This window comes from Tyto alba, unplaced genomic scaffold (genome assembly GCF_018691265.1).
Source record: "Tyto alba isolate M040663 unplaced genomic scaffold, T.alba_DEE_v4.0 Super-Scaffold_3, whole genome shotgun sequence".
Lineage (NCBI taxonomy): Eukaryota > Metazoa > Chordata > Aves > Strigiformes > Tytonidae > Tyto > Tyto alba.
Window position 1 is genome coordinate 8927047 of NW_024881304.1, and position 27709 is coordinate 8954755.

The window sequence follows — 27709 nt, forward strand, 5'->3', positions numbered from 1 at the left end:
CTGCTCATCTTCCTTCTCCATACCCTTCATCAGTTGTTCACCATAACCCCATCTTTTCAGATTTTCCACTCATCACCTGTCTGTAAGGCTGGCTGCTTGAGCAGAGCTTATGAAACCATCTTCAGCCATCACTGATGTAAGCTACAGAGTGGTCTCCAAAATAGGTGGAGGGTTATGGGAACAAGTCTAAAGTTCACCTCAACATTAGGAGTTATTATACCACAAAGATTTCCCAGAAGGCATCAGCTATCCTGTTTTGAGACTTCTCCAGAGAATCTTTATTCCCTTCCTGTTTAATGATTAAGCACATCCTTCATCCCCTCCTTTCTAGACATCAGCCTCCACTGATATTTCATGGAAGACAGCTTGTTTTTTACTAATCCTTCCAACCACTCTACACCACTCACACCCAATTCAATTGTAAGAAAACATGGTACCACAGCACATGAAGATAACATTAAAGGCAATGGAGAAGGGCTGTATTATTCACTTCCAAACAACAGGATGTATATGAAAGGCCAGGTTATCAAGAGAAAATACACACATCCAAATTCAAGAAAAATGCACAAGCACGACAGTTTTTGTCAGTGGCCCATCAAAAGCTGAGATATGAGGAAGTTTGGAGAGAGCCTAGGGAGGTTATTTTACTGGTAGGAAGGTATTAAACTTGCAGTATATTTACACTGCTGCCCAAGTTCGTGCCATCCACGGCAAAACACTGGCTATTTTATGAGATGTAAATTCAGAATTGTTTGTTCAAGGAGACTTGGATTAGGACAGACAACTCCATGGTATGTAAAAGAATCCATCCTTCTGAATAAATTACATCAAGTTTAATTACAGTTCTTTACTGGACTTGCGATCATGCAGCCACACAGATGCGCTTGGAAATATCAGCTTATAAATATGAAGATGGCAAGGAGTACAACAGAGATGCCTCCTCCAGCACTGAAAGCTCTCTTGCTATGGTCACAATGCACCTTTTGGAAAGGAGGGATCAACATCTGCATCACACAGACATGACTGTCATTTCAAAGTCACACAAGGACACAATGCATTTTGGCACCACTGTTTCAGCCACAAGGGCTGGGAAATCACGGGCTACTTTTACACAGAATCAAAGCAAACATTTGCCACCTTTCCCACCAGAGCTGCCTTCTCACAAAACAACCATTTCTTGTGTTTCTTCACTCAGGGTAGATTTGCCTGGGTGTTTTACAGCCAATAGCTCTGCTAGGTTGGAAGTATTTTATTTCTTTTACTATTAGCCTCAGTCAATCAAGGTTGTTTAAGCCCCAGTCTTTCATGTTTATAAAAGTTTGCGGAGTGAAGCCGCAACCTTCTGGCTCCCTCCACAAGTGCAAGAAGACCTGACATGCCTTGTTAACCCTTCAGAATAATTCCAGAGACACCAGTTTCCAACTGGCATGTGCCCTTGCACTGGGAGCAGGCCCCAGGGATTCAAGGCTCTTGCCGACCTCTCCATGGATCTGTTGTGGGATCCTACACACACCTCCTGGGCAGCTTTCCAAAAGAGAAGGCATCTGTCTCAGAGATGCACAGTCTAACATCAGAGCTCACAAAGTGCTTTGAGAAATGCTTTAAAATCAGAAAGAACAAGAGTACAGGCATCTCCTGGAGTGAAAGAAAGCCCTATGGACATGTTGGAGTCTATGATGGGAATGTCTCCCTGGGGTTGCAAGAGACTTGCATCTTGTCATGACTCATTCCTTGGGCTCAAAGACAGCAACAGAGCAGTGGAGGTGTCTCGGCAGACACAGAGCAGCGCATATTCAAGCCCTGGACAGGACACGTGCTGAAGATCTTACTCAGCATCAGCAGCATCTTCATGGTCACTCCAGCTGTGGGGTGAGCAGCAGCAGCTGTGACCACGGCCACATTCCTGGCTGCAGAAACCGGTCCATTGTGCCCTTACATACCCCTGAGTTGGCCTGTGCAGGTCAGACATGCACATCTGTGTGCGTACGTACAACTCTGCGTGCACAATGGTGGGTGGGTCCCAGCCCGGATCAAAGCTCTGCTGACAGCTTCACTCAGCTGCTAAACTTTCCTTTTGCAAACTATTAATACTCAAAAACCAGAAACACAATGATCAAACAATTGTGTCTGAGTAGAGCTAGAAAACATGTAACTCAGCAGGAAGCACTGATTTTGGATACCGAGATGGAGAAGCCAGATAGTCTCCCACTGCTGTCAATGACAGATGGGGGAGAAAGGACACAAAAGCTGCGTGTTTCAAAGCAGCCAAGAGGGGACATCAGGCATCTTCCTATTCCACCCTCCCTGCTGATAACAGGGGCTGAATCACTGTCTCATTTGGAGCCCAAAAGCTTCATATTGCACCCAGGAAACAAAACAACAGGTGAGGAGGGAGGTCTATTGGAGGCTACTGGCTGTAAAACAAACTACAGTTCAGACAGATGAGAGCTTTTGCTTCAAACTGCCTGCCATAAGCTAGCACAAAGCAGATAATAAATGAAAGGCAGTCCAACCTCCCTGAAAAGAGGGTGGTGTGTCCTCCTCCCTGGAAGTACTCCAACTTGCTAGACACCCAAGAGGCAGCTCCTCCACGGCAAGCCAAATAGACAAGGCAATTTTGGATCATGTGCTTGTAGAACAGCACATTCAGATTTCATAGGTCTTGCATATGAGTGTGGGAACATGCAGGACAGACCCAGGCTCCTAAGCCTGTTCCCTATATCCCCACTGCTCACCCTCTTTTGCAAAGAGCAACAACTGCAGCGTAAGAAAGAGCACAGCCCAGCCTCAGCTGAGAGCCCAGCTTGGTAAAGGGGAGAAAAATGGCTCTCATGTCTTGGGCTGCTGTTACAGCAGAACCTCTGAAAGGCAGGGAGTAAGGTATCTAGGAAGGATGGAGCAAACAAGCTCTGTGGTACAGTAAGAAACAAAAAGTGAAATGAAAACATAAAACTGCCTTTTTCACCTTGCTGCAAACCCAGTGCACTTATTGCTTCAAGATGGGGAGGGAAGACAGTGTTTTCCTGCCAGGTAGGAAGAAAAGCATGCTCTAGCAAAGGAAGAAATACACCACAGAGATTTAATCCCCAAATCAAATCCAGGCTGCAAACGCAGAGAGGATTGCTCCCTGTCGCCAGAAAGCAGCAGCCAGGAGAGCACAAATCCTGTGGGTGGGCAGCTGAGGGAGAGAGCAGCGTGTGTGACACATTAGAGCCAAGCAAGACTGCACCGTGAGTCTTTGCTTTCACTCCAGGCTTGGCAAGAGGATAAAGCAAAGCCTGGCAGATTTCAGCACATCTCCCTCGTCCCCTGGGACAGCAGGCTTTGTTGCTGCCTGATTTATAAAAGGAGTTGGGTGCTTTGCAATGTGAGCCAAGTTCATCCTGGTAATAGAGGATAAAAAATCCAAAACACAATCATCTTAATTTTTAAACCCTGTTTGGAAACAAACAACAACAACAAAAAAGGCATAAAAGGCTTTTAAAATCTCTCTTAACCTACATCACTGAGGACAACTCTTTTTCCTGTGGCAGCCCCTTGTCCCTGTCCTCTCACAGACACAAGCACCAGGCACTCGTGCTCTACCTTGCCTCTGCCTTGGCCACCTGGAGAAGCTATCACACAGAGATTGGTCTGCACAGCAAGGACTTGCATTTCCTTTTGCAGACACTGTCCCTACCAAACGACTCCATCGTGTGCTGTTTTCTCAGGCTGGCTTGGGGACACCAAACCATCAGCACATGCTGATGGGGCCCTCGGAAACTTCTCCTCCCAAGGAAGTGTCTGTAGCAGGAGCTGAGAAGTGCCATATCATTGCACCTCCTTGGCATGATGGACCAGCAGTGGAAATCACAGGCAGGAAGAGAAACCAGCACAGGGGCATAAGTGCCAACTCTATCACCTCACTATTTCATCTGCCTAATGAAACCAGATCTCCTTTCCACCCACAAGGTCTCAAGCCATGCTGGAACCTGGTCCACTGAGTAAGTAAAGCCTTGCTAGAGGGCACCTACGTTGTAGTGCACAGGCATTCAAGCGGACTTTAAATCCAGCCAGCAAGGGTATCGGGAAAAATTTAGCCAGAGTTCCTGAGTTGAAGCTCGGCCGTTGGAGGAGTAGTTGTTCCCAGTATCTCCATGGGGTGACATGCAACAGTTAATGCCACTCCTCCGTTCTGCTCTTTTCCCAGCGTTATAGAAGAAAAATCAAGAGAGCTTAAACGCAGTACCTACCTGCTCCTCAACCAGAGCCCTCCTCTGTGATTCAGAATCTTGGCTGTAAGGCCAATTTATATATCTGGGCTCTGCTACAATGAAACCAGGCAGATAACACTTTGCTGGGCCTACCTGTTTAGATCTTTTCCCTTTCTGCACCCAGACAAAAGCTTTGTCTTTCAAAGAGAAAGAAAAAACAACAAAAAAAAGGAATGGGAATGGCACTCTCACACAGACATACGCTCCCTTCCTCCTCCTCCTCCCAGAACAGCCGCAGCCTGGTGCCAAGACGTTCACCTGGGATACGAGGGAGGCCGCGGTCAGCCGACGAGTGCAGAAATGGCAGTGACAGTAAACCATGCCCAGTGAAGAATGGGAGATATTACAAGGATGATAGTAAATATCTAAATGAGCCTCTGAGGAGAGAAAACAAACCAAACCATGAAATGTTCAGCAGCAGCACCATCAGCATCCAAGGGCAAGGTCTCTAACCTCTCTGCCGGGCTGTCAGGCTCAATAAAACGGACGAGAGGTGGGGAAGACAGGGTTTCAGTAGCAAAGATGCCTCCCTGGAGCTGAAGTCCGAAGCCGTTCAAAGGGTCTCCCCTGAGCACCACCTCTGTCGTCTCTGTGTGGACAATCTGCCCGCCAGGACCCACCGTGCTGGAGGCCAGCGACACTGAGAGGAGGAGAGAGGCAGAAGGTCAGGGTAGCCATGGCCAACATAGCACTTGGTCTGGCAGTGGTGAGGACAGTGACCGAGGATGAGGGAGGCACTGACAGTGCTTGGATGAGCAGTCCTACCCCAGCTAACAGTCAACAATGACGGCAGGGCAAGCATGCACACCCCGTCCAACCCAGCCCCAGCCCACCACCACTCTTACATGAGCTCTTGTGCTCCTTCTTCTTCTGCCTCCTCCTCAGCATGGTGGTGCGGGGGCTCATGGGGTGGGAGCTGCGAGGTAGCGTGTTCGAGTTCTGGCAGGGGAAGCCCTGCGCATTCATGGTGGGAGACGAGAAGTTGGCAGCCACCAGAGCTGGGGAAACACAGAGCATTTTAAGGACATGCACAGAGAGGTGCAGTAGTGGGCTCACTAATGGGCTTGGACTAGCTGCTTCTTGCCAGCTCCAGGGCTCAAGACAAGGTGAGAACCTTGTCCTGGGCTTCCAGCTCCAGCAGAGCTGTGAGAGTGGGCTTGGACTGCAGATGGACATTGCTCTCCAGTGCACAGTGCCTTCAGTAACTCCTCTGCCTGTCACCACAGCACCGGGTGAGAAATGCATCGTGGATGCAGGGCAGCCAACAGCAGGTTGGCACGATGGCACTAATGAACCTTAAACACATACAAAGAAAAACCACAGCTTGAACTTGAGCTGCTGGGCAACTGGTCTCCCCTGTTCGCTTCCCACAGTTTGGACACAGTGTAATGTTTCCTCCTCCCTTTCTTATTGCCATAAAACAAGAAACCTGGGACTGCACTAAGCTTGCTTCCTGCAAGAGGTGGGTTTACAGATTTTGAAGCAGCCATAATCCTGCTTCTAACATGCTGTGTGGCACAGGGCTGAGATGGATGTGTTGTCGTATCACGTTCCTACACATCACCAGAGATGCCCTCCTTGTCCCACAGTAACTCATTTTTGCTGTACGAAACCAGGCACTGGGGTGCAGGACTTAGGATGGGAGCATGGGTCTGCCCAGCACACTGCTCTTGTTGCAGTTACAAGATCTGTGTGTGCTGGGCTGCAGATACTGGTTTTGTACCTCAGCACTGGACCTGTGGAAACAGACCCAGGTGACTGAGGAGGAAATGAGTGACAAGCCAGGCTAGAGCTGGGTATTAAGGAAATGGAGGGGCACAACATGAATGAACACACGCAGGGATGGGGGCAACACCATGCACTGAGGTTACATTTGCAGTAGTCCTGTCCAGATGTCTGGTTCCAAGTGGGTGTCTTGCAGTGCCCGGGGTGGTGGGTGTGACAGTAGTTGACACAAGGGTCCCAGCAGTGGTGGTGGTCACTCTTCTGCACCTTGACTGATGGCACCCAGGGGAGAAGCCACCACAGGCAGGGAAGAGAAGTGAGAGAAAGAAAAGGTAAGAAGCACGAGACAGGATGTTGTTGAAAAGAGCCTCATGCAGGCTCTGAACAAGTCAGGACCAAACCACAGTGTGTCAAGCACCAGCAGCAAAAACGCATCCCCACGTAACCTCACGACACTTGATGTAAAGTGGCAGAAATTCACATCTTCTCCATAAAAACCTCTGCATCCTGAACCAATGGCCTGTCTAAGCCATGCTGGCAATGCACAGATGTCATTACCATTTGCAGTCTGTTGTGTGACGTGCAGAAGCTCCCTCCAGCCACAAGTTTCCCGCAGAGGCCATCAGCATTACTCAACAGCACCAGGGAAACCTCCTTGCGCTGTTTCCCACCTTGCTGCTGGAGCTGCCCTCCCAGGGACAAGGCTCAACACCTTCCACGTGTGCCAAGGACTGCTTTGAGCACTTCACTTGGCTTCAGTGTTTGGCTGTTTAGTGGCTGCTCTTGGCCGCGACTGCACATATGGATGAAAGAGAGGAGGAGTGGAGGGCCGCCTCCAGCTCACCGGAACAAACGGGATTTTATACACGGCTGCTTAAAGGCAATTACGGAGGGCCACTGACATAGGAAAAGATGCCAACACTGTGGCAAACAGTAAATTAAAACATGGCACCAACATGGCAGACTCTGTTTAAGGGCACACAACTCCTTTAGCTTCAACCCTAACCCCAGCCCAGCACATGCTGCCAGAAATCTGTTGCAGTGTGACATCCGCCATCTGAAAATCCCTCGTCCCAGGAACTGTGACTTTGTGACATCAAGTCACAACGCCACAAGTCTCCCCTGAAGTGCCTCACACAAACACCAGGCACAGGTCCCTTGTCCTCACTGACTCTCGCTTTGCCCCTAAGCAGCATAGGGCCAGTTTGGTTCTCCTTGCCCAACAGCACTGGGTTTTCTCTCCCAAATTTCTGCACCTTGCTGTCTGTATCTATTTTCTTCTGAGAGGAATTCCTGGCTAACGAACAAGATTGCAAGCATCTGTTTTATTCCACTAAACACGAATGGCATCCCACAGTGGAGCATCACTGCAGCCACAAGTTACCCCAGAGCTCTTAACCTTGCAACCACTTGCACTGACTGGCAACCACCTTCCCAGGATGAGATCTCCAGGCTCTGCGTCCTCCAAGTAGGCAGAAACATCGCCAGTGCTGGTACTACCAGAGCTTTCTGAGGGTGTAAACCTGGAACGGGGATTCAGTTTATTTAGTGAGTCCACCCAGAGATCTCATCTAAAGGTTATCTGTTAGTGCCTTTAACCGTGGAAATCCATTTTGTCTGTATCACAGGGATCAAATCATTTAGGTCAGGTTTTTCAACCAATACAGTGATTATATTCAGTCTTTACTAAACATTTTGTGAATTTATCACCTAGTCTACTGAGCTTTTAAAAAATACACTTCCAGCTTTGAGGTATCTAATTTGTGGATTCAAAAGTAAATTCAGAGCCCGGCAGCTTTTAAAAACAAAAATAAAATTAATAACTGTAGCTATATCTAGACAAAAATGGAAGTTCTTAATAAAATTAAACACTTTGAATATGAGGACAGAGCTTATGGGCATATATACAAAATCATTTAATCCATTTATAGTAATTAAAACTCTCCCATTTGTCTATAGATTCTTAGCTCATATTTGACAACAGAAAAAAGTGCCTTTGAAACTCAGCTGTCAGTGCACTGGGGAAGAGAAGAGATTTTGGACAATTTTGTGACAAAAACCTACGACAGCCTTTCCCAAGCTTTTGCACATCATCCTTGCCTGAGGAAACCCATCCATCCCAGCACCACTCCTGGGCACCATCCACTCCTGTTGATCTTGTGAGCAGGGTATAATCCTCCAACAAACTCTCCAAATGCCCCCACAGCCACAGAGAAAGCAAACTCAGTTTGATAAATCCCATGCTTCAGCATTAGACTGTATTTTTGCATGGCTGCTGCAGCTTCCGATCCCTCTCTACCTCCTCAGTAACAGGATTTTGACTGCATGAGAAGCCACTTTTAAAAAATATGACAAGCCCCATGCAGGCACACACTGGAAGGACTTAGTAATGCAAGTGCTGGTCAGGGATGCATCTACATGGTCTCCTCTCCTCATCTGCTTTCCCCAGGCTTCACTCTCTTGCCAACCACGACAGTTTGTTTTTGCATGGCCCATTTTTCCTTACTGCCCCTGTTTGTTTCCCTAAAGTAAGAAAAAGCAGCCCGTGGAATTGGCACTCAGCTTCTGGAGCAGAAGGCAGCATCTCTCCCAAGTCCAAACACAGTTTGTCAACTTTGGTGCAGTTCCCCGGCTGCGCACCATGGGCTGCACGGCGCCGTGGCTGGTGACACCACTGAGGAGCGCAGCTTTGTGAGCTGTTCCTCTTGAACAAAGTGCTCTCCTTCCTGTCCCCACCATCAGCACTAGTGAAGGATCAAGCACAGGTTTCCAGCCACACAACTTTGCCTCCCAACAGCCATGTGCATGAACGGCATCCTTCCCTGTGATCCCTCATGTCTTAAGGAGTTTAATCAAACGAGGGAACAATTGTTATAGCCTCGATTTTACATATTTATGGTTGCAATTATTCTCCCAAGTTTGTGTTCTGTATTTCTGCCACAGCAAACTGATCTGATGTATGGAGGTTTGGGTAAAAAGGCTGTGAAAGCACTGAGCTGTCCTTACACAGACTCTCCTTCTCCTAAGGTGCTGCTGATTGCATACATTCTGAAAGAAGATTAGGACCAGGGCACTAATGGAAGGAGAATAGTTCATTTTAACTGCCATTGAAAAAGGATTATAGCTTTCCATTTTTTCTTGGGCACAAAGGTCAAGTCATCCATCTCCTTTGTTAAATTGCTTTAATTCTGCAGAAATTGGACTGGACATGTAAGAGATTTATTTCTAGATATGTTAGATTTTATGTTACATTGCATCACGTTAAAAAAGACAACACAGATACTTTCCTCCTTTCCCCAAACCGCCCCAGAAGAGAATGGAAAGAAGAGATGTACCCAGGGTTACTGTGCACCAATATTATTAAAACACATGTCCCCAAGAGACAAGTGCTTGAAAATGGTTGAAAAAAGGGTTGGTACTGAAGAGTCATGCCTAAAACCACCTGAATTACAAGACTACCAGTGAGGACTGTAACAAAAGTGTAGGCAAGAGATGCAACAAACCTACTAGTACTGAGGCTGTGGTTGCAACGAAGTTTATAAGAGAGGCTGAGTCAGCCTCTCACATGTAAGGAGAAACTAAAGGTGGGCAACAAGGATAATCACCAGGGTGAATTCCTAATGATGTTTACAGGCATTTTGGAGTGGAGCCAGCATTTTTTTTGCCAAGTATTTCTTTGGTGGGGACCATGGAAAGCAGCAGCTACAGATGCATTCACTCTACCCCTTGCTGCTCAGACACAGCTGCCATTCAAACAGGCTGGTCTGGAAGACAAACACTTACGTTACAGCTTTGTTTCCTAAGGATGTCCATAAGGACCCTGCCTAGCTGCTGACGCATCCTTTACAAAGCCTTACCAGGCATCAGCAAATGAAAACTGCACTTGGAAATACATTTGCCAGCACGAGGGTTGTTTTCCTCCCTCTCCATTAAAGTCTCTTATCTGAGGTACTAAGAAAGCAGCTTGCACAGCACTCAGCACTGCAAAACCCTGGGATTCCCAACTCCAATTTCCCCATTCAAGCACAGATGTTACCTTTTTTTCCTATTCAAATCCTTGAAGAACGTCATCTAATCACATGCATTTCATCAAAACATCTTTTTTTTTTTTTTTCCCCTCCACAGATGTCTCTCTTTGGAGTCTGTTGCCAGCATTCAAAAGCAGCAAGAACCCCAGCAGGAACCTCGAGTGAGTTTTGAGGGTGACCAACAGCGTTTGCACAGAGGACACACCTGTTTCTGGAGGCTTCAAAGGCAGCCTGCTTTGGTGAACAGGTAGTATCTCTAGCTTGACAGTTTCCGAAGTGGCAGCTAAAAGCTGAGTTGCCTCTAATAAGGAGCAGTGCTCTGTGCTCGTGCCATCAATGGAGAGAATATGGTCGCCAACATGCAATGCGCCGCATCTGCAAAGGAAACAGCAAGAGAGGTAATCATACACATGGCCACAATCCACATCCTTACAGTTGGGAGCAGACACATACAAAATCCAACTGAATTATTGTGTGAATTCATATGAATTTTTTTTCATATCTCATTTTTTAACTTCTAATTTGAACCTTAGATTCAAGTGTTGCCCAAAATATCAACTAAGATTGTTCATGGTTGAGTCAGTGCTGCTGGTGGCTTGAGAAAGATGTTTTAAGTTTTCGATAGTGCCCACTCATAGCTAGATTGGATGGCTGAGGGCTCACCCAGCAGTGTAGTTAAGTCCTATAAGCCAGCATTTCAGCTCAGCGACACAACCACAACACGAACACAGCTAGGGCTGCGTAACAGTCTGTCTTTCCGCATCCCCATGTAAAGGGTCACTAGCTGACTTGCCCATCAGGAAAAGGGTCTGGCCAGAAGTTTCCACAATAGATTTTTGCCATTCCACAGCCCCAGGGCAGACAGCTCTGAGGTTTTTAAAACAGAGCTCAGCTTTCACATGCATAGAGTTACATTCATTCCTGGTGAGAAGTGTCCATTGGTGTTGGGTCAGATATTTTTAGTATGCTTAGTGCTAACAATATATGGACATAGCCATTTCAAGTCGAGGCAGGGAAGAATGGCATATAACTAACAAGGGGGAAAAAAAAAAAAAAAAAAAAAAAAAACAGCGGAGAAAGGAAAAGCAGAGCTAGGAGCAGCCGGGTCAGAATTGTACCTGTCCACCACGCTGGCTGGCTTGATCTTGTCGATGACAATGACCTGCTTGTTCCGGTGCACGGTTGTTGTCAGTGTGATTCCTAGTGTAGACCCCGGAGTCTTTGCTATTTCAACTAGTAAAGGACCTGAAGCATTTGCTACAGTATCTGCAAAACAAGAGAGCATCTGAAGACATTTCTCATACAGCTTTTTCCATTTCTAAATGCAGGAGGTTGGCCAATAGTGCTGACTTGCCATGTGCATAAGCAAACCTGTAGTTTGGACATCCTACACCCCGTATCACGTGGTAACTTAACAAAGAAGTAAACTCAAGAAGAAAAATTGCTTATGCACAAAATATGTATGATAATGAAGTGAAGAGATATTACAATTCACTTATCGACACAGCCTCTTTTCTTGGGGCTAAATAGCAAGATCGAGAAAGAAATTGCTAAAAGGCTGTGCAGCAGTCACATCAATGGTATTGAAAGCACAAAAAAGGAATATCAAAAGGACATTACTGTTATAGGCTTCTTCCCAAATAAACAGAAAATGCTCAGAGAAACAGTATCCCACTTTCTGAAGTACTCAGAAGTCTTGTGTGCTGATTATCAACACACAAGTCAGTCAACTCCTGTCTGCTTCAGCACCGGCTTTGAAAAATTGCCTCAACTGCTCATTTCAGCTCCTCCAGTGCGACAGTGGGAGCAGAGACACAGCTCTACCTACCCGCATGCTTACAAAAGCCTCCTCTCTCCCATCAGACAATACAGGGGTAACTCATGTTTAAAAGATGAATTTCTGCAATAAGCTTAATAGATGCTGTAACTGAGACTATGAAACTCCTACGAAATTACACCTGTTAGTATAAGCCTGCATCATACCTATTCATCTATTCTGAGGAAGGGGGAGAAAAAGAAAGCCTGTGTCTATGGCTGCTTAGACAGAAATTCCCTCCACCTCTATTGCACACATTTACTTCCAGATTACCTAAAGCCATTATAAAGACGCTGGATTCATGAACATATTATCACCACCAGACATCCCACAATCAGCACCCCATGTGTAGTCTGACCCCCCACAAAAGCACTTTGTGGAAAACCAGCCATCTACTTCGAAGGCAAGGCCAGCAGAGCCCTCTGAGAGCTTGATGACTCCTCAGCCCTTAATTATTCATAGTAAGGATTTTCTCTTCCAAAGCTATGCTCCACTAAAAATGCTGATGCTACTTGGCTCCAAAACTTGATGCATGGCTCATTCTTGCTCTCTAATAAACAGGAGCATTAATGCACATCTCAAGCTCAGTCACAGCAAGGTCTTTCCTGAGATTTGTTGAAGATGCTGAGTATCTGGAGACAGAAATTTCCATTGGAAATTTCCTATGGGGATCATCCAGGAGATGTTCAGATTCTGGTCTACTCACAGTGCCCTTTTTCCAGGGGAGGAAGGAAAAGGAATGAGCTGTGTTAAAGGTTATGCAGGCTTCAAATAAAACACTGTTTATTCTCTGTTGAAAAGGAACACTGGGGAGATTTGCAGGCCCTCCCTGGCAAAAAGCACAGACCCAGCTAAATCAAAAGATGCACAAAGGACGCAGCTAAAGCTTGCAGAAGGTGCACTTAAGCCTTTGTTACCAAAGGGAGCACCAAGAGACTGAGGATCTCTTCCAACAGCAAACACTAGCTATATGTTGCTTTTGCAGTCTATGTGTGTCTAGCACACATCCTCTGAAGAGGGACACTGACATATATTCCTCCAGCTGAAGGGAATGATATAGGGGGAAAAAAGAAAAAAAAGAAAAAAAAATTGCTGGAGTAGTAGACCTTTCTTTGCAAGGAAAATACCTACTCCTCTTGTTTTTATCCAGCATCCAAGCTTCTTGGCCTTGCCAGGTGCTTCCCAGGGAGGTCTCAGCATGATGGTGAAAAGAGCTTTGGGTACCTACTCCCATTCCAGGACACAGGTTATCAATAAGACTGTAGGAAATCACAGCCCTGCCTCCAGCCCACAGTCCCTCCCTCCCACCGCACGGGCCACCCCGCCGTTCCTTTTAATTCCCATCTCCAGTGGCATGGATGAGAATTGCTCCAAATCCATTTTACAGAGGCATTTGTTGAGGAAATACCAGCCAAGCCTCTATTAATTATTCTAGAGAAAGATTTGGCTCAAATAAAAGGTCAGGAGTCTGCAATTTAGCAATAATTGCGAGGCATAATTAAAATGGGGCTATTACACCCAAGCTAATTGAAAAAGAAACACAGAGAGGCCAGGGCAGGCCATGCAACAACCTTACTGTAGGGAGTCAATTGGATTTGCTGCTTTGGCACACGAGTGTTTTTGCACCATCACGCATGGCTGCAAACTCACCCAGCATCTGTGGAAAAGAAATCTGTGGCTCTCCTGTGTTTCACAACAAATCTCACCTTACTTAAAGCAAGCTCCCTTCTCACAAGCCAAGTGTCTGAGCAATTGTTCTGGAGGCTCAGCATTCACGAGAACTTAAACTCAAATGCTGCCCAGCATGTACTGAGGGCCAGAAATCACACTGTTGCAGATCAAGCATCACTGAGGCCAGTGACACTGACTTCAAGATGGATACAGCATGTTAACACTGATTGCATCATTTCTCTAGGGTTTTGTTACTAAGGAACAGAAAAATCACATATGCATATGCTGCCTTGCATGGCCATGCAGATTTTAATGTAAGAGTTTGAAAGCATTTTGCAAGCAATGAACTGTGCTTGCCAGAGGAGGAAGGTACCATTTTACAGATTGGGAAACTGAGGCACAGCTCTCACACAACCTGTCCAAAAATACATGCTTGTTTAGTGGATAGTCAGACAGGGACCAGAAGACCCATTCCCCTTTGCTGGACAAATAGTTACATCTCCTGACACTGCTGGGGGAAAGCACACATGCTATCATCATCCACCTTCAGAAATAATAGTCTTAGTAGCCAAATAAACCCTTAAGTCCTCCACCTTTTTGAATACATTTGCTCTTTTGGGGTGGCATTGACTAAATAAATAAGATAAATGAATTGGATACAACCCTGTTAAAATTCAGCATCAGCAGCTCTGGCCTGAATCAGTTAACAGTTGCCCTCAAATCCTGCCTGCATTTTTCCTTTTGAACACAAATTCCAGCCATTTCAAAATGCTCAGGTGGAAATTCAGCAGCCACCACGTGACTCACTACAGGTCTAACCAACCCTCTAACCTTCTCCATCAAAACAGAGGAGGGAAAAGGAGGAAGGAGGAAGAAGGAAAAGGCACCCCCCTTTCAAATGCATAAAAATAAACCAAAACCTCCTAGAAGAACCAAACCAGGGAGCTGCCCCCTCCCTGACAGAGCCCAGCAGCTTCTGACCCCTCCAGCTTCACAGGCACATGGAGGCATCCAACTTCACGGGGCCCCTCTTCAGCCCCTACCCCCTGCCACCACTCAGCAGATGCTGAGCAGTCACCTGTTTGTGGGACACTACCTGCCATCCACTCCATCAGCAGGAGAGCCCTGCAGGCCTAAAAATCTTCAGCTTAAAAATGAATAGGCCAAGAGGCAGCCAGGGGAAGGGAGAGGAAGAGAAGGACACAACAAACCGCTTTGCTCATTCATCATCTCTGGCAGAGAGCTTCCCCTCTTCCATGAGTCAACCCTAAAGGCTTGCAGCCCAGTGCCTCAAGTCATGGCACACACAGCTTATTTATAGAGTAACTATTCAAATGCCACCAGTTTCTGCCTGATCAGTTTATTTGTTGGTTTTTTTGGGTTTGTTTGGTTTTTTTTTTTAATTTTTCTCCTCTTTTTTAAAAGGCCCATAAAATAGAGCATCGCCATGGGAAAGCATCTGTTCATTGTAATGTTTATCTCACATCAGCAAAGGGCAGAGATTTTCCTGATGACCGAAGGAGGTGCATGCCCAGTTCGCACTCCTTTTAAATGGAAACAGCAGATTAATTTAATTCCTTCAGTGGCCTTAAGAAATCTCAGCCAATTTGATTAAAAGCCTCCCGTGGCCCCATCCTACGCTGGCCTCCCTGGTGAAAGCCCAACAGCCGGGGGATGCTCAGTGGCGGTGGCAAGCAGCTGCCGTGTCCCTCGCACCGAGAGCGGCGCTGGCCCCAGGCAGCTCATCCTTGGTGCACAATTTTGGCTGGGAAACCATGCAGCTAGCTGGGGAACGCCGTGATTCAACACTCTCCCACAGCCAACTTGGTCTCTCACTAAGGACAGATACAGAAAAACAACCTTCCCTCCCCGAGGGCCAGCCCACACCACTCCAGCATGTGCAGCTACAGCAGAGAGCAAGCACGATGTAAAAACCTCTATTTTCCCTGGGGATGAACAGGCCAAGCACCACTTCATGGTGGTGTTCCCAGCTCTAAAGCTCTAATAATGAATCAAGTGAACTGTGTGGCCACATGTTCCCCCCAGCCCCTTCACCAAGTTTTCAAAATGGGAATCAAGAGTGCTCCCTTCAGGCTAATAACATCCCCACACTAACTTTTCCCTTCCCTCATCATCTTCCTGTGGCTGGTAAAAGAGAACATCTGAAGTAGGAGTGATTTGGGGATGATACACTCATCTCCCATTGCAGCTATTAGGTGTTGCCTGGCAAAACTGCCTGCAGAGACTGCTTTAAGCTACACATTCTGCATCATCTTGCCTTAAAAGAAAGCAGGGCAGGTATGTCCCTTTGCAGGGTCGGGGAGAAGCACACTCTATGCAGAAATTATCTAAGAAAGGAGCTGTTTTTACATCATGGAAACTATCTGGTTGTGGTCTGCTGTATAGCAACACAAGATGGAGAATCACTGCATAAAACCTGCTCTCACTCTGAGTTCACTCAACCCTAACAGTTTTAGGTGGAAGAGTTACTCAAGAAGAAATACCAGGACACCTTCATGGCTATTTTTGCTCCAAGTCAGGTTTTAAATCAACTTTCCGCAACATAGGCACCAGGGGACCATACAAATAACAAAACCCCAAAAAAGCCCATTTCTCACGCACCATTAATTGTTTGCTACTGTTCAGACTTGACAGCTCTGTGCAAAACCCCTCCTTACTCCCACCTGCCCCCTCCCCAGGCAGGGCTGCCAGCCTGTGAGGAGAGGAAGGCACATCCCTTACAGTCCACTGCAGAGTTACCACAATCACAATCAGATAGAAAGGCAGAAAGCAGGGTTTGGGTAGTTTCTGTCTTCCATCATTTAAGCATTTCCTCTTTTTCATGAATACTAGCCAAATTCTAAAGAGAAGCTGCTCCTGTAGCATGGCAGAAGCCAGGCAGCATGCAGGCAACTGCCGAGGCATCAGGTTTTCCTTCCAGCTCTCCCAGCAGAGTACGTGTCTGCGTGGCACATGGCTCCCCAGATCCTGGCAGCCTCCTCCCCCAGGGGAGACCCAGTAGGGCCACGCTTGTGGAGTTTCTCCTGAAAGGAAGGGGAAAATTTGGTAGAAGGAGACTCAAAATGAAGCAGAAAGCCCTGCAGGGAGCAAGTTCTGGTTTTCTCAGCTCTCCTTCCTTGGGGGTGGCACGGTATTAAACTCTCTCAGCTGCAGATCCTGTTATCAAGGACTTCTATTCCTCACTGGATCCTAGGCTCAGAGATGTTGGACTGGTTTGTGAGGTTTGCAGAAAAGACTCCAACCTAGTCCAGCCTGTGGCTCCAGTGGAGGCAAAAACCCCTCTGGAGATGTATATACAACATCAAAATCTAACGCACAGCTCAACGAGCTTCCAGAACCAACACAGCTTCGGACTCTGCGGTAACCTTAAACTCATTAACAACGCTCCCTGCAGTAACAGCTGTGTGTCACAAAGCCAGCTCAAAATGACTTTACAGTAGCTAATAATAAACCCTTTCCCTGGGCTTGAAACTGAAAATAAAAAAAAAAAAAAAAAAAAAGCAACTAACCCTCCAAACCCTCAAACTTAATATCCACTGTGTAGAACACTTTTTAGAAATACCCATCCTCTGCCCTCCAGTAAATTCTGCCTTGTTCGGGGTCAAGCAGTTGATCACCCATCATTTATTTCAGAAACAGATCTGAACTAACGTTTATAAGAAAGGGAATAGCTCCAGAATTAAGCAGGGTCAAAATTCAGAACTGAAGCCACAGCCACATCAAGTCTCTGCCTGCTTGCAGCTCAATCCCCTGAACACATTTAATAGTGGTATTTGCAGTGCTGGCAGAGTGCTCCAGCCCCCTTTAACTCCAACTTCTCCTATGCTCTTTTTGCCTACATTAGAAAATCCCTTTTTTCCCCCCTTCTCTAAAACCAGTCACCATTCTCATTAAGACACATCATTGGATAAAAGCATTTCAAACACATTCAACCAAACCAGCTTTGAACTCTATCCCCTACCATCCATATTGGCAGCACATGGCTCAGCGATTTTTCCACTGAAGCCAAGTATCCCAGTTACTGTGTCTCGTCTCACATACTTTCCAGACAGTCAGTGAAAGTACCACCACAATCATCTTGGCCTTACCCATAATGGTCACATCGTATTCGATCTGGAAGAGTGCCTCCTGGCTGCACTGCCGCAGGATGTTGAGGGCGTCAGCATGGGTCATGCTGTGCAGAGGGATCCCATCAACGCTCAGCAGCCTGTCCCCAATTTTCAAGGACCCTTCCCTGTAGGAAGTCACAGGCAGAAGGGGTTTTTGTGTATATGTATATGTATTTATTTATATTTAGATATAGTTTTTATATATTTATATATATATATTTTGTATATATTTAATGTATATTTTGTGTGTGTATAGATATATGTGTGTGTGTGTATATATATATATATCTATATATATATCTAAAAAGTAAATTACTTTGATCCTGTAGGAATTGAACACTCCATGGGAAAATAGTTTGGGTTATTTATAGTACCAGGCCCATCATATTAAATTAGCAGCATGAGAATAGACAGACTGCCTCCCGCTCTCTAACTCAGCATCAGCTATTCATCTGCACAGGGTTAATTAAGTGCCTGCCTCTGCAAGAGGGGTTTCTGCTTATAACTGTAACATCCACACATGGGCCAGCCTACGAGCACTGGACCCACCCGCCCCACACACGACGGGTCCCAGACACCACCAGTATGAGAAGCCACCAGCAAGAAGGACAAGAACACCCGTCCAAGAGCATGGTGAGAGCTGCCGGTCTGTCTTGTGAGAGCAAATGTTGGAGGTGCTACACGAGCATTACCTGTCTGCTGGGCCACCCGGCCTCACGTAGGTGAGCACCAGCGGTCTGGACTTGTGCCAGTCTTCATGGGCTCCCCCTGTAATCAAATCAGGAAAGCCGTAAGTCACTGGAGGTTTGAAAGTCTGAATGAGAGTGCTGAGAAAGGAGAGACATTTATCACGTAACGGCTGACACAGCCTGAAAGCAAAAAGACTGTCCTGGATTAGGCAGCCAGCAGTCCTTGAAGGCTGCACGGGACGCTCTCCAGGACACGCTTTCGCTTCTCAGCTGAGGTTTATGACACTCATCTTTCTACTTTTCTCTTCCCACTTCCCAAATAATCTCTGCCAGTGCTTGTCCCCTCTTCATTTTTCACTGGAGAAGCTACTAACCTCTCAGCACAAAACCAAAGCTGTTGCCTTCCTTGTAGAGGGATACCTCGATGGTCTTGGGAATAATGCCCGCGCTGCTCTCAGGGACTAAAGGAACAGAGGAACACTCAGTTACCCCCAGATAAACCTTCTCCACACCACCCTGCAAAATAGTATCAAAACTCATCCAAACAGCATTGAAATGAAAGTCCAGCCCTATACCTTCCCTGTTTGGAGGCAAAAACAGCCCAACCCGGATGTGTGAACCTTTGTCAGAGCCAACCATCATGTTTTAGGATGATTTCACCAGCTCAGTGTTGTGCACCACCTCTCAAATTTGTCCTGGTTAATACTATGACATTCAAGTAAAACTGTCTTATTTATCAACTGGCTTTAATACGTTCAGTATTACTCAAAAGCCAGAAGCTTCTGCTGCAGATGGAAATTTAAAAAAAAAAAACAGCAGCAGCATAAGGAATCAAGTCACCGGCTGACCTTAAAGAAAATGAAAATCCCAAATCCTCGGTACAAAAGGTTGGGTTTTTTTTTCCCTTACCTCTCATATTTTGACTTTAAAAAAAGATTAAGTGAATCCTTTAAACTGATCCTAGGGGCAATGCAGTAATTTTATATTAAATACACAGTACTATTTAACGTACAAAAGTAAAGAGAAAAAGAAAGAAACTGTTTCTGTCCCTTGCCATCCCCTGCTATTTAATGATTTATTGAACTGCTGCAGTGAATATGGGACAATTTCCCAGTCTTCTCCATCCAGAACTGCACACGGCATTTCAGCCTAGTCTACTCCAAAGAGATCAATTCCTAATCTTCAAACCAAGTGCAATGAATGACCACAAGAATAATCAGAAAATGACTAAGAGCTTGACTTCAGGCTGGCAAATTGGAGCTGAAGGCTCCCCTAGGCACATCCACGTTAGCATTTCCCCTTGGCTCAGGAGGGCCTTTTTGAAGCAAATCTCCCCACTGTCCTCACTGACCACATTGGTCCTCACTGCCAAGCACCCTGAGGGCTTGCAACCTGCACCCAAATTAGGGTTAAACTGACCCAAAAGACATACAGTGGAGGCATGGTACTGCCTTGCAGGCAGGCAGCCCTGGGGACCTACAGCGAGGCCAAATAAACCCTCAAAACACTGGTCCCCACGCAGCCACTTTGCTCCTTCTGCTGTGTACAGACAGGGACACAGCCTAGAAATATTCCAGAAGGGAAAAGCTCAGGGCAGAGGAAGGCTCCCAGATAAGGGGTCATCCTCACATACCAAGAAAAGGGTATAAAGCATCCACAAATGAGTTCAGAAACCATCCGATTTCTGTCCTAAGCATCCAAGCACAAAGTTCTGCAACAGCCTTTCATAAGATCTGTGGGGACCAGGGAAACCTAAGCTAGTGTTAACACAGGGCTTGGTTTATTTATTAAAGAGATGATGACACAGTGGCCTGAAAACTAGACTTGGACTTGCAAGGTCTCTTCCAAAGCAGGAAATTACAAAGTGTGGAGAAAAATTCAAACCCACAAGCACAAGCTACTGAATTGCACTTATTTCTGCTCTTTGCCCAGGGAAAGAGAGAGAAAGAGAGGCGGGTGCACACAGAATATCAAACCCTCACTGCAGATAAAAGCCCACAAAGAACTGGAGCAAGGCAGAAATTGACAATTCCCTGTATTTTGCAGTGCCTCTTTGTTTGGATTAGTCATAAACAGCATCAATAATCTCATTGGAGTGAAGTCACTATTTCAGTGTGTTCTTCCTGTTCATTCAGAGGTGGGGACACTTTGCACCACTGCTATTGATTGAGCTATGCAGTACTGGCGCTGCTCCTTAGCTGGTTAAGCACACCTTCTCAGACTCCTGATAGTCAGGCTCACAGCTAAGGAGAAAGGTTAAGAGTTGTCACCCCTAGTGAGCATGAGAACATGGAAAACTTGAGCCCCAGTTTGTTTTACCCGGGTTTATATGCAAAAGCTAATTAAGCTTTACAGCAGAACAGAGGGGGGTGACGGACAGAGATTCAGCTAATTCAGATTATATTATTTTTCTTTTTAGAGCTTTATATGGTCATTTATATATTTAATACTTTTCATGTAAAGGCAGCAGCTATAGCAAAGCTATGAAGTGTAAGATGGCTTCCTATCTGGGGCAAAACATTCAGATTTCATTAGTTTCGGTTTTCCTATCATCTTATTTCTGGTTGTTCTATTTCTTCTGCCCAATTATCCTCTAATTGATCTGGGTAACTGAATGAGTAATAACTGGGGAGATCGTTTTCACAATAGAAAGACTGTGATGAGAAACTGTATCAAGGAATTTGTTTTAATCAGAACAAACAAATGAGGGCGATAGCACACAGTCTTCCACATCAGGACACAAGCCCTGTTAATGTGAGTTGGGCTTGCCAACTTCTGCCGGGGCCCTTTAGCTGGAAAGCAGATTGCTTCAGCTTCCCTTCTGAAAACACATCACGTTTCAAAGCATCTTGAGGACTAACAGCACTTGCCACAGTTCAGAAGAGAGAATCTGGCAATACACGCTCGAGACTGAATAAAACCTTCGATAGCCACACTCCAAAAGGGAAAAACAAACTGAAGCAGCATCAGGAGGCAGATTGGCCTGTGCTACAGAGTCACTCCGAGGCAAGACAGACCTAATCAGCCATCTTCTGCCAGTGTGCATGAGCAGGCACCCACTGCGCTGGAAAAAGCGCTCTGCTCCGACTGCACACAGCTCTGCAGCACCCACCGCGGCGCTGCGAGCAGATGAAGGCAAAACGTCAAAATGCCCCTGGACACTGCCTTGGCCATGATGGCTAATGCACAAACAAGCCCGTATGTACCCCAGGACAAGAAGCAGCCAAGAAGAGAGAGCAGCGTTATCAGAGAGGCACCCACCGGCCGGCGGAAGCTCATACTCTACTTCCAGCACTACCCTTTCGCCCACGTTTTTCAGCAGGCTTATGATCTCGTCATGCCGCAGCTTGGTCAGGTTAATACCATTCACCGACTTGATGTAATCCCCGACATTCAGCTGGTCACTTCTGCAAATAAAGAAAATAAAATAAAAAAAAAAAGCAGTGATAGTACAAAGTCTCTGCTGTGCTCAGACTGGCAGATTTGACACGCCTGGCAAACCTTTTGTACCTGGAGGACTTTCTGCACAAGCCACCAATGTTGGGCTGATCTCAACTGTCTGATTGTATGTGCCTGCTATCAGAAGAAGTGCTAAAATCGAAGCCATCTATCTTTCCTGGTGGCAAGTGTTCAGATCTGTACGTATAACAACAATTGCAGTCTGTGTGTTCACAACCTCTCTTTTTGTTCTCAGTTCCCATTCATGTAGAGCAATCAGTCAAAGAGAAGCACACCAAGAGCTGTCTGAAAAAAAAATCCAGCAGGGAAAAAGAAAACACCTTTCCTTTTGCCTGCTTACTGCAAAATTGTTCAATTACTCCTTCTCTTTCTCTGCTTCTTGGAGCCTTTCTTCTCCCAGTCCTTTTCTGAGCCAATAACGTGACTCAAACACTCAGTATTCAGAACAGATACAATATTAAACCACTTAGTTTGATCAAGATGTATTGTACCATGCAGCTCTCCTGACAAGGCTGCCTAATTTCACAGAATCCCAAATATCCCTACACAAAATTTCAGAGCATAATTGCACAGAGCATGGGAAATAACCCAAAATAGAAGATGTTCTACTTACTGAAACAACAACTTTGCATTCTGGGGCACTTGAAAAAGGGAATCAGGTGCCAACTATTTTAATTATAACTTTAATCATTCAGTAGCTAGAACATGCAACTCTTCCTCTCCAGTTTTACTGTGCTCTCTGTGCCCCATTTCCATTTCTCACCTTGCAGCCAGTCCTCCTGGCCTCAGATTGGAAACTCTTGGCTTTCCATCTTTGTCTGTGCCACCTGAAATGGTTAACCCAAGGGTGCTTCCTTCCTTCTTAATCAGCTCCACTATGGTAACCCCTCTGAACTCCTCTGAAAGATCAGGAATAAAGACAAACATGTCAGTGGAAGGCATATTCCTCCCAATCCCAAGGACATCATCTTCCTGCAGCGGTGGTGGGAGAGCAGACCTGGGATGATTTATACAATTAGTTTCCATTTATTTAAAATGAAGCTGTGAAACAGAAGTGTGTTCTGGAGGACCCACAGCAGTGGAGAGAAAGCATCTGCATGCAGGTCTTTCAGGCAAGACCAAGAGGACAAGGCAGAGGAGTGAGGGCTTGTGAGAAGATAAAAACTTTGTGTTTCAAGGTGCTGGTGGCAGTGGAAGGACTCAAACCCAGGGTGATGGGATCCAAGCAGTGGTCCAGGGACACCACCTCAGTAATTACGTTTGGTGTGGAGTGGGGTGGGTGTTAGGAAGGCTGCATGTCAGGCAGTCACAGTTACCAGGTAGGAGAATGCTGTGGACCTGCAGTAGCTGCCTGGATGGACAGAACAGGGTGTCTCTTAAATTATTGTGATAAAAAAAAATATCATGAGACATTAATACAGTTGGGAGATAAAGAACATAACATGGAGAGGGGTGGGATCCTGCCATCAGCAGGGGAAGAAGGAGGAGGCATGACCTTCATTCATTCACAGCAGTTTCCCCACCCACCTGCACCTGGTCTAAGTCAGACTTCCTCGATATTACCCACCTCATCTACAGCTGGAATTGAAGACGCGAGCCACTTTTACAACCTAACTGGTTCCACATGCACTGCCAGCCATTAATACGTATGGCAGGATCAGGTTAGGGGATGCACACCCCACATCTGCTGCACCAGTACTGCTTCTCTTTGCTGTAGGCAGCATACATTTTACCTCTCTTTAGTCCAAGATGACACTGGTTTGTTCAGCACCTATAGATAAGCCCAACCTGATGCCAGTTTTGATCCCATTACAACTCATGGCTGGGTTTAAAAAAAGACAGGGCCCATAAACTATTCCAGCTTCTGGATTTGACATGGAGGGGAGTAAGTTAGCAGGAGAGCCAGCACTGGCCCAAGGTAAAACCAAGAGCTCTGTGGACTTGGCAAAAGGCAGCTCTGTGTTAATCCACATGACAGCACTTGCACTCTTTGCTCAAAGGAGGACTAGTCCTGGGGCAAATCAGATGACTTCTGTGCCTTGCCAGAGCCTCCTTTATGAAGCTTTTGCAGAATTTGCCTACGTTATCCATCCACCCCCACTGTTTCTCGTATACTGAAATCTCCCACAATTTTACAGGAGAAAAACAGTCTCCTGCACACAGGGTGCCTTTTTCCAAAGCCGTGCAGGAGAAGGTGGTGATGGTCATCGGCAGCAAACAGCAGTCCCACAGCTGTGGAGTAAAACCCACGCTGCAAATGGCTCAGGAGTTTGTTTGTACAGCAAACCCCACCAGGCTCAAATGAGATGCTTTATTTGAAGAGGGAACATTTGAAACCTCTTGCACACTATGATTTACAGGGCAAGGCAGGGTGTCTTAAATAACATATTGACACAGAAGATCCATGTTAGTTCAGGGCTTCCCCCCATCCTCTTTCACTGGGAGAAAACACAGTGTCATTTGTCACTGTGGTGCCTCATCACTAGCACTTTGCTCCTTGTGTAATGCCACCATGACATCAGAAATTGCACCTCACTTCAAGTCCTGCCATGCATTACCTCTTTTGTAAAGCAATTCCAAGAGTAATCTGTGCACTTCATTAATGCAAGTGGGGAACCTCTTTGCAATCTAGTGCCAGTCTGGAAGGCATTTAGGCACTGCTGGGCACCCATTTAACGTGGCACTGGCAGCTCGTTGTAAAACGTCAGGTCCATAATGCTTCTGCTCTTTAAACTCAGATTTGATGCCTTGCCAACTACAGTAACTTAGGTTTTCAATTCACCAACCCAGGATCCCAGGGGCTGCCAGAAACTTTGTGGGGGCTCCCCACCGTGCTGGAAGGAACACCATCCGGCACTATCCTGCAAATTTCCTCTCAACTACAGACATGACTGATCAACACAGATGGTGCCGCAAGGGGAGATTATTAGCTCTTCAATGGGGTTTAATTCTGATCCTTGATAAGTGTTTAAAATGAGAACTCCCAGAGTGCAATTACCCATTGTTACGGGTTCAAGGAGAAATCACCGGTCCGAAAAAAGGCAAGTCCCTGAGATCAATTTATCAAGGTAAGCAATAAGGGATTTTGACCAATGCCTCTATAAATCTACTGCTGTTATCACAGACACACAGAGATGTAAAAGTGAGCTGGTTAAGCAGGATCTGGTCCTTCAAGACACAGTCTTTAAGTGCCATGTAAGAGCAGTCTTGGATTTCCTCTACTGGTATATATGCTTGGATTTTGCTGTTTAAAGCATTCCAGGACAGGAAGAGCACATGTGAATTTTGCCCTCCACATTGAGAAGTCTTGAGCTGGGGTTGTTGGATATAACAGCTCTTGTGAGGGAGGAGAGTCAGCCTCTCTCCATCAGGGCTGCGATACAGTGGCAATGTGTTGCAGAAGCCCCAGAGGATGCAGAATATCCCCTAGAAAAACTGATGAAGGATGAAGCAATAGAAAAAGGGCCCTGTTGTGTCCCCATCCCCTACAACACACTAAACCAAACCTGTGACTGGGTCATCAACAGTCAGAAGTCACATTTAAGCCCTGGGCTTTATTAGGAAGGGGATGAGTTATCCAGAGCAGACCATCCAAACCTGCTGCTGTGCCACTCGCAGACAAAGCCCAGCACTGACAGAGGCAAATGTGCTACCTTTTGTTCACTCTCTCTTCAGCCCCTGGGGGTGTTTCTGCACGGGAACATTTATACTACACAAAAGTCTGCTGTGACTGACTAAATATCAAAACAAACTTAGTCACACAGGGGAAATACGAAGCTTGCCAGACACTGCCAGTCTCCCTCTCCCGCAGCGAGTTCAGATGTTGCGGCGCTTCTTCCCCCTCTCCTTTGCTGCTGTCTTCCTCTTTGTGGGTGCCAGCCCAGCACAGGAACCAATCCTCTCCTGGCTCCCTATGACCACCATCAACAGCCTCACACCAGACTGTGATTGCACCAACAACTACCATCTATTTCTGCCCTCCAGCAAAAGCCTTGCTGATAGATGCACCAAAACCAGTGTTTTGGGGGATTTTACCCATTTTAGGGGTAGCCATGTAAAGTGTAATGGATGTCCCCATGTTTTGGAGCAGAAGCTGATCCCCTCCTTTACCTGGGATGCTTTGCCTCCTGGAGACCAGGGCTGCGTCCATACCACCAGAGTCCTTGCTTCCCTTCGAGTAAGGGCCATCATCTGCGAACAGAGCAAACACGGAAGCTGAAATTAGTACCAAAAGCAACAAACAAAAGAATCAGAGCACTTTAAAAAGTTTGTCCTGGTGACACCAGAATTGGGATCACATCCATATCACAGACTGTGGGCAAAAAAACCCACTACCAGCCCTGTCTTTGCACTGCACCACGTGGGCTATCGCGCTTTTTAGAGATGGAGGGAAAGAAACAGGAAGGCAATACCATTATCTGATTTATTCCTCTTGGAGCTAATCTGTTAGGAGAGAACAAAATTCCCTTACTCCTGTAATTATGTGGAACAGCTGAGGACAGAGAAAGCTGTAGCATTAGTCTCACAAGTTTTAAGCCTGTCATTATGCTTGTGAAGAAACTTACGGTCTTTGGAAATGGAGTTATACATCAGGACACTAACAGGGCACTAAATCACTATACTTGAACGAAATTGCCTATTCTTATAGATCCCATTATTTCAAAGTCACATTTTCCTGCTGCTGTTCCAGCTTCTGTACAATACAGAGAGCACCTTCTCTTAAGTGATTTAAAAAAAAAAAAAAGTCAGAGAAAAGAGAAAATAGTATTATGCACTGTAAAGGCACCAGCCAGCATAAGTTGAAATTTAAGTTTAAAGTATTTAAATATCTTTGTATTCTCCTATTGGAAGACTCCTATATGGCATAGAGATTATTTGCAGAGAAGAGATCATGCTCCTACAGATTTCATTGCCATCCATCTAAAATGTCCATTTTTATGGCATTTCCTAAAAAGCTGCTGCTTTTTCAATCAATAATTTCCAGTAACTACATAATATCAAATAATTCCCATTCTCAGTGACCACATCCCTGAATTGCCCTTCCCAATTTTTCAATAGCTGTGAAGATTTAGAAGTTGTACATGATAGTAAAAATATGGGTTACTGAAAACCTTATCCATTTATTCCTGTCTGCAGCCCTTAAGTAACTTATGTTTAAGTTACAGAGAAGTTTTTGTCTTGCTGCATACAAAGGGAACAACGACTTTTGTTCAGCCCCATTCCAGACAGTGATCTGTAACAGAGAAATCAAAACCAATGTTCAGTTTGCTGGCAGCTCACTTTCCCCACAAACAGAAAAATGACGGTGTAAACTGAATCACAGGGGTTACACTTAACTACTAGGAAGGGAATTTTGCTCAAAGGCTTGAACATTTTTTAGAAGTAAAATTAAATAAGGTTCCACCTAATTTAATTAAAAAAAAAAAAAAATCCCTACTTCTAATTCTTGTTGCCCCAGCTGAAGTAACTTCACAAGCTGACAAAACCCAGTGAAAAGTTCTGGCTGACTCAAATCTGCACTTCCAAGAATAAAAAATTTCAGCTGAAAAATAAACACCACTTAGTTTTTCAGCCCAAATTTTGCAGTCCACAGAGAGACGTCTCCAGACCCTGGGCTCTTCTCCTGCATCACTCTGAATGCTCTTCCATCCCCACTAAACTGAAGATTTCTAACAAAGCAAGGACTAGCACTTGGCACTAGACTATGGCCAAGCGACCCCAAGCCACTGCTGCCAAAACACATTGACCCTTGATACCCAAGCACCCAGGACCTCTGTCAAACAACAGAATGAAGCTCTGCCTTTAAAAAAATAAAGGAAAGAACGGCATTGTCCTGACCATGGAGATCTTGCAGTGTTACTCAATGCTGACAGAGAAAGCAGCAGCACTTGGCTGGAGAATTACAGCAAGCGCCAAGGCGAGTCCTTGATTTCACATA

The 27709-nt window shown here is 45.8% G+C and overlaps 1 protein-coding gene across 4 annotated transcripts in view; it reads right to left on the reverse strand.

Moving 5' to 3' along the window:
• Positions 1 to 27709, reverse strand: part of GRIP2 (glutamate receptor interacting protein 2) — a 291325-nt gene that overhangs the window by 34854 nt on the left and 228762 nt on the right. For 3 of the 4 annotated variants that reach the window (XM_032994911.2, XM_032994913.2, XM_032994912.2), the window contains 11 exons: positions 25882 to 25962; positions 22535 to 22670; positions 21574 to 21719; positions 18687 to 18773; positions 18316 to 18391; positions 17603 to 17748; positions 11125 to 11272; positions 10212 to 10381; positions 6125 to 6250; positions 5099 to 5251; positions 4707 to 4893 (listed from right to left, as the gene is read on the reverse strand). In XM_032994911.2, coding sequence (XP_032850802.1) covers positions 4707 to 4893; positions 5099 to 5251; positions 6125 to 6250; positions 10212 to 10381; positions 11125 to 11272; positions 17603 to 17748; positions 18316 to 18391; positions 18687 to 18773; positions 21574 to 21719; positions 22535 to 22670; positions 25882 to 25962 — 1456 coding nt within the window. Of the gene's footprint in view, positions 1 to 4706; positions 4894 to 5098; positions 5252 to 6124; positions 6251 to 10211; positions 10382 to 11124; positions 11273 to 12953; positions 13062 to 17602; positions 17749 to 18315; positions 18392 to 18686; positions 18774 to 21573; positions 21720 to 22534; positions 22671 to 25881; positions 25963 to 27709 lie in introns of those variants that run through there. The other variant, XM_032994915.2, reaches the window with a different exon arrangement.